We start from the raw sequence: 15,861 nt of genomic DNA on the forward strand, positions 1-15,861 counted from the left end.
TCCCGGCAACTATTTTTCCCTTCTTAAATATGTTATCAAAGAGATGCCACCACCGTCGCTGATGGGCTCGGCCTTGGCCAGCGGTGGGTCTGTCCTGGAGCCGGCTGGCATGGGCTTTGTCAGACGTGGGGAAGCTTCTAGCAGCTTCTCTTAGAAGCCAGCCCTGTGGCCCCCCCGCTACTGAAACCTTGCCACGCAAACCCAATACAGAATTAATTCTTCCTGACCGTGCCTTCTTCTATGCCTCCTTCAGGCACAGCCATGCAGCTACAAAGAGCCCCTGTTTGGATAGCTCTTGGCAGTGTTAACACTGCCTGCCTATGGCTGCTCCTGCCCCCAACAGTTCATTATTCATGGCCCTCACCTGCTCTCCTGAATTTTCCTTCCCCTGTGCCCCCCAGTCAGTTGCAGGGCTTACGGAACTGTGGGAGCCTTTTCACATCGCTTCTCCGTTCGCAGGTCTCGCCAGTACTCCCCACCTCCATCCCAGTCAGCAGTTTCATTCGGTACTTTGGTGGCGTCATTCCTGTCGAAATCCCTTTCTTCCAGTGACAAAGTCCCGGTGGCCAGGCATGCGGTATTTCCCTTCGCAGTTAGTCTTCAAGGGGCCACCCGCTGATACTCGAGTTACAAACAAGTTGATGGGCTCCTAGAGAGACGAGGAGGCTTCCAGTCGTTTCAATGGCTTCGTACTTCTTCCCCAGCTTGGCTGAGCCAGCCTTGTACCGCTTGTGCCCACGGGGTCACTGGCGCCCGCTTCTCACGTACGCATCGGTCACCGTGCCCACCGGCAGACCAATGGTACAGTACAGGTGTGCTCCGGGGATGAGTCCGTCCAGTCCAGTGGTGCTGGTTTTTTCCAAGGAACCACCAGTCACGTGCACTTCTGGTGGTGCTAGGAATCACTGCTCCTCTTTCTTGAATTCTGCCTTGTATCTACCTCCCTTCTCTTCGGCTTCATCTGTATCCTGATGATCTTCAAGCGATGGCATCCTTCTCTCCTGAGCTCGCGGCTCCTTCTCCTTTCTGCGCTGCCTTTGATGTTTCACTTGAAACGTTCCCAGGCTTTGATCTAACAGTGCTCTGAAGCGTTCATCTCCGAGTCACTGATGTCTCTCAGTGTTGTAAATCTGACCCCCTGTCCTGGGGATGACAGTAAGTCTTACCATTTGCTGGGACTGAAACTTTCTTTCCCCCGCAAGGTATTTTTTGTTCAGAGGCAGCCTAGAACCTGCATGGGAACAGAGGTGTTAATTAGGGACACAAGTGTACGCTGCTCTTTCTGCTTGAGCTGTGGCAGTGGCCATCATGGAAGCAAGAAAAAGCAATGAACCCCAACAGTGGAAGCAGTTAACAGCCAACAGTGTACTGGCAGGAAGGAGCAAGCTGCTTTGTCCAAAGAAGGAGGTACAGTAAGAAAAAATGCATTGGGCACCAGGATTTTGGTTTAAAAAGTAGTCAGAGAGTACGATTTGTCTTTGTGGTATCAGAGATTTGTTTCCAAGACCACAGTTCCTGTGGCAAGGAGTTGGGCATTATTTAAAACCTGCCAGATAGCTTTGCTCCGTTTTACGTTAAAGAGGCACCGGAAGACTCTTTGAAAGGGTCCAATCTTCCCTATTTTACTCTGAAGCAATGGAGATAAATGAAGATGTTCAAGCCGGACAGGTCGCAGAGCACCACCATGCTGATGTCATGAACTGGAGGAGCCCTTGGCAACAGCCGAAGGCTAACATTCTATACCGGCCAACAACTGCCTTCGTAGGTTCCGCAAGCCAGGAGAAGGCAGCAGCTCCTTCGTTCAGGTGTCTTTTGCCGTCTGGTGGAGTTTTGTTTCAGAGAAGAAGCTCGGCTAAGGTTCTGAAGGCCCAGATTTTGAAAGAAAACTACCACTTTCAGGCTAAGATTACGGTTTGCCTGGATGTTGACAGCTTTAACGTTTTCATGTATGTTCCGCTGGTACTAAGAGAGTGGAGGAGAAGCACCAGAGGTGAAAATGGCCGCAGCTGGGAATGACCGTTATTCCCATTTTCACTCTCCCTATTCACAGGTAAATGCAGTAGATTTTAGTGTGGTTTGTGTCCTTGATTTTCTTGATATACCCGTGCTGAAAGGGAGGCTCATTATGTAATATTTGCATCCGTTACTGCATCCATTTCAGCACCGGGGATTTAGGTGTCAGTGCCTGGGAGGTGGGCTTTGGCTCCAGACCCCAGCGTGTCTCAGGGGATGGCCCAGTTGTACTGACTCCAGTCCAAAAGTGGCACGCTTTGGAGATGCTGCTCCTAGACCCAGCTGTTAATGTCTGGAACTGGGTGAAACTTACCTTCAAGTATTCAAATAGTTCCCAGCGTGACTTTGTTTTCCTTTAAAAAAACACACACAAACTCACGCAGAAATGACCAGCAACCTGGCATTTCCAGCTCTCGGCTGGGATAGAGTTCATAACCAGGACATAAACCTGAGTTCACATGTTCAGGGTAATGGCCATGACCACTTGCCTCTTTGGAATTATGAGTTTATCACGTGCTTGAGGAAGATACCTCAGGTTATAAGGAGAAGTGAATTCCATAGTCGGAGATGACGCTAATATCTGTAAACTTTAATAAGGCAGAGGTACAGAAAAATAATTTTAAGTATGACTAACAAAAGTGGCTGTCGTTGTGAAAGTGCTTTCTCTCCAATATTGTGCAGACTTTTTAGCTGGCGACATATTGAGCGATAGAGGGAGAGCAGCAGTGGGAGTGTATCTATGAGGAAAGCAGCAATAATTAAACAAATAATTAAACAAATCCTGTAGATATTCTTTTGCTCCCATGAGGCTTCTGTTTGTCTTGTATAAAAACAGCTGCGAGATGCTGTGAGCAGAGAGTAATGACAGTCGTCTCACAACATCAAATCCTGAGTATTTGCAGTAACTTGCAAATGCTTGTCACCGAAGTACCGTTACACGTGGACTACTGCATCATCTCCCCCATGAATCAAAACCAAAATGTTTCAAAAGAGGAGATTCACGTTTAAGGCAACCGCTAGGGTATGGGAATCTAGTGTGACTTACCCACAAAGTCATTTTCCTCATGAGGGTTCCAGGTGCAGGTTCTGCCACTGTGAAAAACCTCTTGGCTGTGATTCTGTGTGCTCCTTATGGAGACAGGGGAGATGTTCATATCTGTTTGGCAGATTGAGAGATATCGAAATAAAGGTAGAAAGGAGCAAGTCCCTTCAAGCACGGTTTTTAGTCTGAAAACAAAAGTGACTTTCTTCTGCCGAGTTGACGTTCCCAGTGGGAACTGGAACAAAAGATTTTCTCCCGTGTTTTGAAATCCAAGTCTGACAAGTCTGTACGAGGATTGCAAGTTCCCAAATTTTTAGTTTTTCAGGTTTTGTTGGGAATCTTTCTGGGTTTTGTTTCTTGCTCCTTATTTTCCCCAAGGACCCAGATCCTTTAACGGTAGGAGAGCAGTAGTGTTAAGATTGGCGCTTGTACAGCAGATTTCATCTGAGATTGATCTGATTATCCCATTGTGCAGGCAAGGAAACTCTGCCACATGTCCATTAAGTGACTAATAGATTTTTTTTCTTCCCAGCATCTCAGGAAAAGTCTGCGGTGCAGTAAGCACACTGCTTTACTCCTATTCTTGTCTAGGAACAGTTGTACCTCATGAAAGCTCCACTGACCTAACTCAAGACAGCTTTAGAGCTACCTGGAGCTTAAGATAAGTTTAGAGGTAACTTGTCAGAGACAACTTGTTAGAGATAAAATGTCAGAATGTGGTCCCACAAAATCATAGTCAGGTGTTCAAAGTGGTACACCATGTACGAAGCCACTTAGTCCATTTTTATTGTTATATTTACAGTATCTGTTTTCTCCTGCAGCGGAAGTACAGCAACGTCCCCTGTTTCTGGGAAACACAACCCGTAGGCTGTGTGAGGTTCAACTGTGCCTTCCATCATAGCAAACCTCGTAATATAAATGGACTTTTTTTGCCACCTACCAACAGTGAGTAAAAATGTTTTCTCAACAATTTGTGCATTAGAGCAAGTAAATACACAAAAATGTCCTTCCGGTGCTTATGTAATATATATTAAGGCCCAGAAATGTACTGTGGCAAATCAATCAGGTGCGACCTGCTCTCCCAGCAAGCTGGAGGCCAAGAAAGGAATTGTATTGGCATTTGAACAGGGTTGCCACATGAATTTTTTTAGCTCTCATGTTACGGATCTTTGGAACTATCAGGGACATGAAAGATGAAGTCACAAGTGGCAATTTAGGTTGCTGAGACCCGTGGAGTAAAAAAGTTGCTTTCCTTGGGTATTTGCTAGATGAAATCCCTCTAGCAGTGAAAATGGTTAGTAGGCAGGTAATCATTTAAGAGAAATGAAAAGTAGTGTGTGTGGTGGGGGGAGGAGGTTGGTAGGGCCACTAGCAGCAACATCTGTTGATAGAGCACAACATGTTACATGGATGAGACACCCCTTCTACAGATAACATAAGATTGCAGTGCCGTGTGCGCAGATGTATTTCCAGTTCATCGTTCTGAATAAGCCTTTCAGGCTTGAACATTGGGTGCAGGCTACTGAAGTACAGTAATAGTGTGTAACGCAGCACAACCCACCATTTGAAGTTGGTTTTTTTCCTCAGTCCTTTCAAAAAGGAGCTCTTGTCTGCCAGGAGTCCTGGTAGACAGCTGGAGCCTGGAACAGGGTAAGAGTCCAGGGCAGGGAACCAAGACAGCTGTCAGAAATCAGGCAGAAAGAGGAGTGAGAGCAAGGCAGCACGACTTGTCATGGATGCACGAACAAGTGGACTAAACCAGAGTTGTTCGTGGGCCTTATCTCCAGAGCTGGAGACAGGTGTCATAAGAGAAGTCCACAAAGACCTCTAGTCAGAAGCAAACACCTTCTGTTCCTGCAATTCCCCCCGGAAAAGGTAGCCTGTCATACCTGGGCATGTGGAGCCTAACTAACCACACAGGACCAAGGCAAGAACTTGAGTGCTGTTTCTATGAGTGCCCCTACGGCTTTTAGTACAGTTCCCACAGCCACAGCATCGGTCCCTGGCACCTAGTGCTGTCGTAAATATCACATAGGCACGCTTTTGGGTGCGGTGTAAGTCAGAGACTGTGCCCAAGAGGCACTGTGGACGAGGGTATCCTGCGTAAGAGCAACATTCAACAATCCAAACGAGAAAATGGACCCAAGCCTTTTACTTTGTACTGCAGTACATATAAATTCAAAGTCCGTGTGCTCCACAATAACATTGCAAACATTAAAACTTCATTTATTCGTTTCAATACTTACAAATCTTGTTAAACTAATTCAAGCTTGATTTGGCTTACCCTCCCCAGAGCTAATAAAATCCTGTTCTGGACAATGAAAAAGGCTCTATCAGGTTAAAATGTTGTATCTTACTTTCTCTTGCAGGAGATACGACAAATCTGATTTGCAGTAGCGTTATTAAAATGGGTCTAATACAATACACATGCTGCTCATAGGCAAGCAAGAGATGCACAAGAATAACAACAACTGGACTAAAAGAAAATGCCCATGCTTCATCTTTTTCTTTAAAAGCAGAAAAAATACCCAACTTCAATCCTGATTGTATCTATAGTTGCAAACTGGTCGGCTTGAACAGTACAAATAGGCTCACCATTTTTCATCATTTTTATTTTCAGTCTGTTGCATTTCCTGGCTCTCCCAAAATGCTATCCCAGTACTGAAATACTTTTGTGGCAAACATTATGGGTAAATTCCTAAGGAAAAGAGTATCTTTCCTGATTGTCTTCTAATTAAGTGTACATTATTTTCATGAACTTCATATTCCTTCTCAAAATCTACATTTTGTACTGAGTAAGAGAGAGACTTGTCATTCAGAAAATTCTGATAGAAAAAAAGTGTCTACAAGCCAAAAATAGGTAATCCCATGCTTAGTGCTGCTAAATTCTTCACAATTGATGCCATGGGGAGGGATACAGGCCTGCCTATTACTTGGCATGTTTAAAATATTTTCACAGGTGGGGTCCTAAACTGCCTTACTCACTTCAGCCCAGGTATTACTAATCACGTGTTTCCCTATGTTGTAAATCTCTACCTGTTTTTTCACACCTTCTGTAGTGGGAAGATGCTCTTTTGCCAGCCTCCGCAGAAGATTTTTCCTAAAAGGCACAATCTGCCTATTTAATGACTCCTCCAGCATGATAATGATTTCAAAACTATACCTGCTGGTCTGAGCCTGGATTTGATATTCTAGTTCCCGCCTAACAAAATAAATATAATGCTCTTTTCTGCAGGTGCCCCACTGCAACAGGGTGTCCAAGGAGGGATTCTGCATCCAGCACATCGTCAAGAATTACTCAGAAATCAAAAGAATATTGTACTACCAATTCATCCTCCAGTGATTATAAACATCAACGACGATGACGATGATGAAGAGGACGATGAAGAGGAAGAGAATCGTAAGTGGGTTTTTTCTTTATTTGACAAGCAAGTAGGATGGATTTTTTCAACTCTTGCAATGTACTTCACAACTGACTTCTTATAATAACCATCACATTTTTAGAGAAGAGTTCTTGACAAGTTTTTGAAATAGTTTCCAGCTAATCCCCCAAATATTGGAACTGCTCGTCACCAGATGTGAGTGAGGCAACGTTTTCCAACTCCTGTGAAATGGCTAGCTGTATATTTCAATAGTGGCAGAATTCACATACCTCTTCCTCATTAAACAGAGTTTAAAATGTGATCCACAATTCAGACGACCATCAAATACTCTTCAAATTTCTCAAAATTCAGGGGCCAAATTACAGGTTTAGGAGGCACCGCTTTTCTGGGAAACAAACTTTTGAGCAGGGGCTGTACACACTCATCACTGAAGGTGAAGTCACAGGTTTGTTTACAAAAGACAGGTGCGTGACTTCAACTTAAGTAATTTGTTCAACTGACTTCCTAAACCCTGTAGGCAGTCTCACTTTACTACAGGAAGTTCATCTTAAATCTGGCAAAGAGAACCCATACAAAACTCTTCACTAGTTTAACTGAATGTGAATGTGTATATATTTATTTTCTTTTCTTTTTCCAATTTTTTTCCATGTCATTAAACCGTTGCCTGAGAGACCAGAGATGCATAGGGAAGGAATGAATTGCACATTCCCAGAGAGTGAAAGTGAGAGAAGGACCTACTCTCACGCGTGCATTCTGCACATTACTGTGCTAGTTCTCAGGCAGCCCCAAGCTGCTTTTCACTTTCCCCCTGCCCTTCAGGTTGGCTGGCAGGGCTGCCTGTTAGTGCTTCCTAACTCGGCTTCAGTCTGAGTAAGCCACGTTAACTTAAATGGTATCAAAAGCAGGGCTCTGCTAGCTTTAGGAGCCTTCACTGAGGCAGGTAAGGAGCGCTCGCTTCAGCAGCTCTGCCTCAGACATTACACGACAGTAACTTTGGGCAGAGGTTTTGCGACAAGCACTCCCTGGTGACATGTTTAATCAGAAGATTTCCTTTTGGGTGTAAAAGAAGGATCATTTTCAAAATGGGCACTGAAGGTGGTTTGGAATCCTTTTAAACCAACAAACATTAGCTTCTTAGTATGGGTTGTAACTGCAGTTCCATTGCACTTGGAAATACCCAGTATTAAGGAATCATTTTTCTGTCCAGAAGCAGAGGTCACAGTCAGTAAAAAAACAACCGTGACCAAAATGAAAGTCACTATGGTCCTTGATTATCAAGAATTGTTGAAGGTCTCTGTATAGCTACCTAGTAATCTTTTAAAAATATTTCCTACAGGTGTTCCTGAGTGGGTGCCTAGGACTGCTGCAGATCTTGAAGAGGAAAGAGCAATAAAAGAAATATGCTATAAGTCTGGTAAATATGAAACTAGTCACTCTTTCCTAAACAGCAATGCTGCCAATATAGTAAACTTTGGGTTTTTTTTTTTCCCTTTTGGGGTATGTTTAGGAGAGTATTACGGGATTCAGTACCCCCACGAACACCAACCAACAAAAACTGTGTCTGCACCTCGGGAAAATGAGCTATTGCCCTTGGAAGCTACTGAGCAACACTTGCAGAAAGGCAAGTACTTTTCATCTTCTTGGACAATATTTACCACTTTTAAAATTACTGTCACAGGGAGAAACTATTACATAGCTTGCCCCTCCTCCTTGCTTCTTTAATTTAGTGACAATAAAAGACAGCATATTACAAAGAGCATAAAAAAACTTACTTAATTTTCCCCCGTACAGATATACATAAATAGTGTCACACATGTGGTGACTACCTGCATCGATTGTAGATGGAAAAGGTAGAAATGGGCTATTAACCCTATGTGTACTTTCCTGAGATACACAACATAGGTCTTTCATGTAATTTTTCTTCATGGTCAAGATTTATGTAGTCTAACTTTAACCACCCTAAGGCGAGGTGTGTAGCTGAAATGTCTCATCCGGGATCTCTGTTGTTAAATGGAGAGACAGGCACTCTTACCGGGCTGTTTATTGCATCGTAAGATAGTGCTACAGGAAGGTGAGATGAGTCACTTGCCCAGAGGTGTTCGCGCTCTCTGCTGGCTGTCTTGGGTGTCTAGATGATGAAATGTAGTGACACAGCAAACTTTTCTATAACTAAATTGAGATTAAGTAAATACCCCCTTTAAAGTGTCTTCTAAAAGACAGTAACAAGAGAGTTCCATTTTGTTTTGACTGTTGGGCTTGATCCAACATAATTAAGGTCAAAGGAATACAAATTAATACATATTTACCCCCTTCATTAGGTTTCGCCTTCATTCTTGAGCAAGTGACATGACTGAAAGAAATCTATATTCATTTTTTTACTGAATAAGTAATATATGACGCCATATTAGGAGAGAGTTATGTTCTTAAGGTAACAAGACACCAGAGCAATCAGTAGATCAGTCATCAAAAATTGCTGGGCAGAAATAAGACCTGCTATTTTCAATCAAAAAAATAATAGTTGTTGAATATTTCGTGTAAATTTCAGGGATAAAATCTTGATAATACTGTTTTATGTAAAACAGATTTGAATAGGATGATGTGCTAATACAAAAAAGGGAATGGAAAAATTGTCTCCATGTCATGCACTTTTAACTGACACTTTTTCCAGCCTAAATTGCTCAATAGAACTGGGCAGAATTATTTCCTTCTTACTTCTACACCTAAAATGTTTCATATTAGAATAGCTTTGATAAGCTATTTCTGGCAAGTATTTAGATATATTTAGACTACAGATGAGGGATCAGTAACAAATACATGAAGACACCTTGTAATATATGTCTTTATTTATCATTAGCTACATTCAGGAAAAAGCATAGACTACAGTCTTCATGAAGATTTTCTAATTCATAATGAGAAGAATTCTGAGCCAGCACTGGTCAAAGCCATTGTACGAGTTCAAAGTAGCAGTAGTCTTTGTGTTTACAGTCAATTTTTGACTTTGCTTTCAAGATTTTGCGACCATGAACTCTGAGAGAGGAAATATATCACTGCATTTTTGGATATGAAAATTTTGCGTGCTTTTTAAAGAAGTAAATATGTGCTATTTTAATCCCACAGAAACCAACCACACTGAGCTGGTAAAGAGCCATCACTATCAAGAAGTAAAGGAAGAGAAAGGGATACCTGAGGAGCCAAGAAATTCACCTAATACAGGAACAGGCAAAGGTATTTTGAGAAAACAGTTGCCTTCCTCATTGTTGCTTTTTAAACTGTTAGATGATTTAGCACTATCTATTGAATTTCTGTTCTTGGTGTCAAATACGGACAATCCATATTTCAACTGGACTATCTCATCTTCCAGCCCCCAGTGTCCTGCAATAGGTCAAATCTGGAGTAGTAGCACAACGTTATTGCTTAAGTTTGTTCTTTCACTTTTAGGAATCCACGCTTCAGACCCCAAAGCCAAACCAAGTTACCAACCAAGGGGTCAAAGGAAGGATGATCGAACTGCTTCTTCTTATATTCCTTATGAGAGAGAAACTGGAAGAAAGACTTACTTCTGTTCTTCAGAACCTCGAAGATCAGCACTTGCATTCTACCCTACTGTCACCATGACCCAAGAACGAAAGTTCAACGGGTCTACAGGTGGGTTCCTGCTCACAGAGGAGTCTTAAAATGCCTCAGACGTACCTGTCTGTATCACGCTGCTTTTGATTTTGTCCCTGCATGTGAATATGAACTGATTTATGGCTAAATATGGGCAAGAGTAAATTTGATCCAGCATAATTTTCATAAGTAGATTGCAGCACTATCCACAGACAGAAATGTAAAGCTTCATAAAACTTTACAATTAGTCCGACAGAATATTCACAAACAATAATAGAGCCACCTTCATAGCAGGAATTCACTTCTCTGCCCAGCAAAGAGGGATGAATGCAACGATGTGCCGATGGGCACAAATACACTGATCCCCACTTTTTACAGCGTCTTTTATGTGATTTATTCTTTGGAAATATTTAAGAAGCCTCATAATAGTCCCCCTTTAACTTCTCAGCCTACTGCAAATATTGATAGTAGTAGCAGTAATTCTGCAGTAGAATTTCAGTTTCCTTTGAAGAAGGGTTTCTCGTTCAACTTTTTTCCTCCCAGCAGGGGATGAAAGAATGGTCTTGCTTTGCATGGTATTTTTCCACACCTGAGATTTCACTGGAGTTTGGATTGGGCTGGATTTATGATTGTTTGGGCTTTAAACCAGCCCCCCAAACTGAAGCAGAAGTACAGAATTTCTGCTGCATTCTGGCCTGAACTGAGGGGAACTAAAAGTGCTTATTTACATTAGCAGGGGAAAGGGAAGAACAGGCAAAGCCACGTCTTCCTGCAGAGTAGCAGGGGCCAGGTGAAGAGCACTGTGGTTGCTTCATACTGCAACTCCCCTTGTGAAGTTCTGTTTGTAGTTTGAAGCGGGCTTACCTGCGCGACCAAGGCTCTTCCAAGTTTAGCCACGTCATTTGTAGTATTTTGTTACGTTCACAAACCGCCCATGTCCAGGATGTGTCTAGACGCTACAGACAGAAGAGGTAATTCATCGTTCAGCCAGAAGGTGTCCTTCGGAGTGCATTGGTCTCCATGGGCTCAACCGTGGATATTGCAGAGGTCCATGTACCACCTGTGCAGTGCAGAGAAAGGATGTATATGGGCAGGTAGTCACCACTCAGAGGACAGTAGTGCATGAGGGGATTGTGTTCAGGGCTGCATCTAAGACAGTCTGAAAAGACAGATACATTCAGAGATGTTTCCCCAAAGCATTGCCTCAGCTGAGTTCTCAGAGGCTTTAGGTACTATGATGACATGCATCTTGAAAATACCATAAACTCAATTGGATAGGGCTCATAAATATCATTCATGAAAAGTGAGGGACTAAAGAATGAGCAGGTAATTTGTAGCTGGCTCTTTACTTTGCAGCCACAGTCGTCTTCAACCTGTGTGTTATGATATCTTCTTAGAAAGCATGAGAGTTAAGCGTCAGGTGCTCAGTTACACTAGACAGGATCCAAATAACTAAAAAAAGAGAAAGAAGACTATAAAACGAGAGGTTAAAGGAAATTGCACTGAACCAATCGCTAGCTCATCGAGGCGGCGGGGGGAAGAGAATGGCAGTGCCATTCCGTGTGCTGCTTACACACAAGCAGCTAAAACCTTTCTGTTGCCTTTCCAGGTGATGGTAATGCAATTCCTACAAAATTGAATAATACAAAGAGAGAAGGAGAGACTATAGGAAGGAGAGGACCAATAGAGACTATTCCCAGAACAGACTGCAGATCCTCTGAAAACGGAGGTAATATACTTTAGCATCAGCTTCTCATTGCTGAACATCACATGGTCAATAAAATAACTGATTATATTTGGATTGGGCTGTCCACAAAGACCATTTTTTGAATCTTGTCTTCCAACCTCCTGCAATAGGTCAAATTTTGAGTAGTAGCACAACATTATTGCTTAAGTTTGTTCTTTCACTTTCAGGAATTCACACTTCAGACCCCAAAGTCAAACCAAGGTACCAACAAAGGCGTCAAATGAAGGATGATCGAACTGCTTCTTCTTATATTCCTTATGAGAGAGAAACTGGAAGAAAGACTTACTTTAATTCTTCAGAACCTCGAAGATCAGCATATGTAGTCTACCGTACTGTCACCACCACCCAAGAACCAAAGTTCAGTGGATCTACAGGTGGGTTCCTGCTCACAGAGGAGTCTTAAAATGCCTCAGACGTACCTGTCTGTATCACGCTGCTTTTGATTTTGTCCCTGCATGTGAATATGAACTGATTTATGGCTAAATATGGGCAAGAGTAAATTTGGTCCAGTCTAGTTTGATCCAGTCTAAGTAGACTGCAGCACTATCCACAGACAGACATGTAAAGCTTTATAAAGCTTTACAGTTGGTCAGACAGAATATTCACAAACAATAATTTAGCTACCTTCATAGCAGGATTTCACTTCTCTGCCCAACAAAGAGCGATGCATGCAATGTTTTTCCAATGGGCACAAATATACCAATACCCTCACCTCTGGATGATTGGGGTTTATTTTCATCTGTCACTTCATCAAAAAATTTACTGGTAAATAATTTCAGTGATCATAAGTTAAGAAATTGATTTCACCTTGCCAGTTTCCATCATCTCTCTTGAGCTGGGTTGAATCTCCACCTTGAGGTGCCTCCCTGTCTTAATTTCCAATAAAAGGAACCTCCTTCACACAGAGTAACCCCTACTTTCAGATGAATAAAGGTAAGTGAAATGAGTCCCAACATCACTGCTTCGTCTTGGGCAGGAATAGTTGCGGGTTTTTTCTTTTAATGGTTGCTTTGATTAAATGTGGACAGCTTGGTATAGAGGTTACAGAGAGAACATTCTTAATGTGAAGAATACATCTTACCAAATTTCCAGGTTAAAAAGAAGCATAGAGCATTTAAAAAAAAAAAAGGTGATCAGCATTTTTGTCATAAGAACAACCGTTACCATTTTTGCTACCTTTCTTTCCAGCAGTACCTGAGCCACGTGGTTGGAAAGGCTCCAAGCAAAAGAATCAGCTTGATACTAATAGAAGATTTTGGACCCAAATGGAAAACTATGGTAATACTTACTTGTTCTGCATGAACTGAAAATTTTAGGATTATTGTGGAATTAATAATTTGAATGAATGGAATTAAGCTGGAATTAACAGAAACCCAGAGCATTAATAATATTATTTTTTAATCAAATTTTACAGAAAATGGTTAGTCATTAGGCAGCTTACTCTCCTGCAAAATCAGCTGTCTAGCACAAAAAACATAATATTGCCTTGCATCTAGGGCTTTCACAAGCAGGGATAAAACACGAGATTAGTTTACAGATTAGTTTAATCTAAGAACAACTGATGCCTTTGGGAAGATTTTCAACACAGGAACATTCACTTTGTTAAAGTCAAGGGTGTCCGTGGCAGAATCACCTTATTTGGAAGATCCTGTGAGCCTCACGCAAATGCCGCAAGATGACAAATGATCTCTAAAGTACTAGAGAGAGAGTCTGTATTTAATACTAGCTGGTATTTCAGCGGTGAATACAATTCACCCGATGCATTCATTGATACTTCAGCTAATGTAATATTTAATTCACATGCCGGACCAAGAGAGTCTTTCCTGAAATCGTAGCTGAAATTAAGAAACAACGTCTATGTTTTTTCTACAGACAAATATACTTCAGGATCTTACAATGCACCAACTCAGAGGAAAAGAAATCCACATGCAAAAACGTTCTCTAAGTCTAAAACAACTATTCAGGTAACTGTTTGACAGAAATTGTTACAGTTTAGTCTTTTTAGTAAAAGGGACGTGTCTCTCCCCACCTAGAACATGTAAAAGTGCTATTAAAACTTCCCCAACCAAAACCCGCAAGAGTCTAAGCAATGCTGAGTAGTCTGAAAGAGCAGTTAATGGTTTCATTTGTTTGCAGACATGTACTTTTGCCTGGTTAACTAACCTGTGGTTTCTCATTTTTTACAATATTACTGACGAGAAAGCAAAATACGTACCTGCCGTTAAAGCGAGGAACTACAAGAAGTGGGTTTTGGCCTGTGCCACTGCACAAAGCACAGCAGAGACTGTGATCTATTTGTCTCGCTGGTTGATTGCTCGCGAAGCATCTGCAATCGCTGAACAACAATCAGCCGAGGTCCAAATTCGTAAAAGGACTCAGGCTACCAAACGTTCACAAGACACCCTAAGGACCATTAATACATTTTACAGCTGTCTTGAAAGCAGAGATTAGAACCCCTATCTCATGTTCCTCAGATGAATGGCCAAACCTTTAGTCTGCAGTCGGTGCTTCAGTGTGACATTTCCTTATCTCCAGTCTCTCTGTGTCACCCACGGACCTAACAGGTTGTTTGCTCTGCGGTTGCACAGTTCGAAATGTGAACTAGTAGAGCATCCTCATAGTTCTGGCAAGCTTAGCCTTCTAGCTTGCTATGAAAGTGCTTCCCTGAAAGGGCAAAGAGATAAGTTTGAACCCTGTTGAGCACTGCCTTTTCTTGGATGAATCCTTTTACTGCTACTTTATTTTATAGAAGATGGTCAGTAACACTTTTTCCAAGTGGTCTTGTTAGTTTTTGAGAGTATGAGTCTGCTCCAGGAGACTAGTCCAAAGCGGGTGGCTCAGAAAAGTGCAACTTTGTAATTTTGTGTTTCAAAGCTCTCCAGATGGCCCAGTCGTCAGTATTCCTATGAGTTTAACAAGGACACATCCAAACACAGCATTAGGCCATTTTGATTCCAGTCTGAGATGCAAATTCTGTTGAGGCACCACATAGATGAAAAGCACCTAAAACCACCTTCTGTAATCCCTCGCCAGGCTTGCTACCATATTTGGTTTCTTTGTGCAAGTACCACATGGTTCTCAAACATCTGCTTGGGAGGGTTTTAGAGGGAAAATACTTGAACAGAACGGTGAATGGGTGAATTATATTAGGATGAAATATTTTTATTTCTGTTGCTTCTAGAAGTGTTGAAAGTTTACTTCTTAAAATGTTTCTGAAAGAGCAGATAGTTTTACTCTAATAAATTATGCACAAAATGTTCTTCATATTTATTTTGACAACAGAGCCAAGAAGACATGGAAGTGAATAGAAAAGGAGAACGATATATAGACAGAAGAAAGAGATGAAGCAAGTAATTCAATTTATTACAAATAAAATCTAAATTGAAATAAGGATATTATCAACTGGAAAATCCAAAGATGATAAAATTATAAATTCCAAAAATAAGGTGCAGCAAGTACACGATAACATTTCAAAACTGATAAAATGGAAATTAAAAAAGTGTGCTCTTGTGGTGAGTTGACCCTGGCTGGATGCCAGGTGCCCACTGAAACCTCTGTATCACTCCCCTCTCAGCTAGACAGGGAAGAGAAGATATAACAAAAAGCTTCTTGGTCGAGATAAGGACAAGGAGACACCACTCAACCAATTACCATCATGGGCAAAACAGACTTGATTTAGGGAAAATTAATTTAATTTATTGACAATCAAACCAGGGTAGGGTAATGAGAAATAAACCTAAATCTGAAAACACCTTCCCCCCACCCCTCCCTTCTTCCTGGGCATAACTCCACTCCTGAATTCTCTACCTATCCACCCCAGCGGTGCAGGGGGACGGGGAATGGGGGTTATGATCAGTTCATCACATGTTGCCTCTGCCACTCCTTCCTCCTCTGGGGGAAGACACCTCACACTCTTCCCTGCGCCAGCGTGGGGTCCCTCCCACAGGAGATGGTCCTCCACAAACTTCTCCAACGTGGGTCCTTCCCGCGGGCTGCAGTCCGTCAGGAGCAGACTGCTACAGTGTGGGGGGTCACAAGTCCTGCCAGCAAACCTGCTCCAGCGTGGGCTC

General features: G+C 42.2%; 1 protein-coding gene across 1 annotated transcript; it reads left to right on the forward strand.

Annotated features, from left to right (window-relative positions):
* The first annotated feature begins 2,580 nt into the window (after positions 1–2,580).
* Positions 2,581–15,388, forward strand: C26H12orf50 (chromosome 26 C12orf50 homolog). The gene is made up of 10 exons (XM_030002587.2): positions 2,581–2,636; positions 3,858–4,000; positions 6,291–6,455; positions 7,775–7,852; positions 7,946–8,059; positions 9,556–9,663; positions 11,959–12,165; positions 12,980–13,069; positions 13,664–13,755; positions 15,074–15,388. The coding sequence occupies exons 1-10, from the start codon at positions 2,581–2,583 to the stop codon at positions 15,134–15,136; spliced, it is 1,116 nt and encodes a 371-aa protein (XP_029858447.1). The 3' UTR covers positions 15,137–15,388.
* Positions 15,389–15,861: the final 473 nt, after the last annotated feature.

This window comes from Aquila chrysaetos, chromosome 26, assembly GCF_900496995.4.
Source record: "Aquila chrysaetos chrysaetos chromosome 26, bAquChr1.4, whole genome shotgun sequence".
Classification (NCBI taxonomy): domain Eukaryota; kingdom Metazoa; phylum Chordata; class Aves; order Accipitriformes; family Accipitridae; genus Aquila; species Aquila chrysaetos.

What these genes read in the sequence shown, in the direction of transcription:
- C26H12orf50 (XM_030002587.2), top strand. Translation starts at nt 2,581, where the DNA reads ATGACGCTAATATCTGTAAACTTTAATAAGGCAGAGGTACAGAAAAAT. An exon ending in TTTTTTGCCACCTACCAACA is followed by an intron (nt 4,001 to 6,290) that starts GTGAGTAAAAAT and finishes TCTTTTCTGCAG; the next exon opens with GTGCCCCACTGCAACAGGGT. An exon ending in CGATGAAGAGGAAGAGAATC is followed by an intron (nt 6,456 to 7,774) that starts GTAAGTGGGTTT and finishes TATTTCCTACAG; the next exon opens with GTGTTCCTGAGTGGGTGCCT.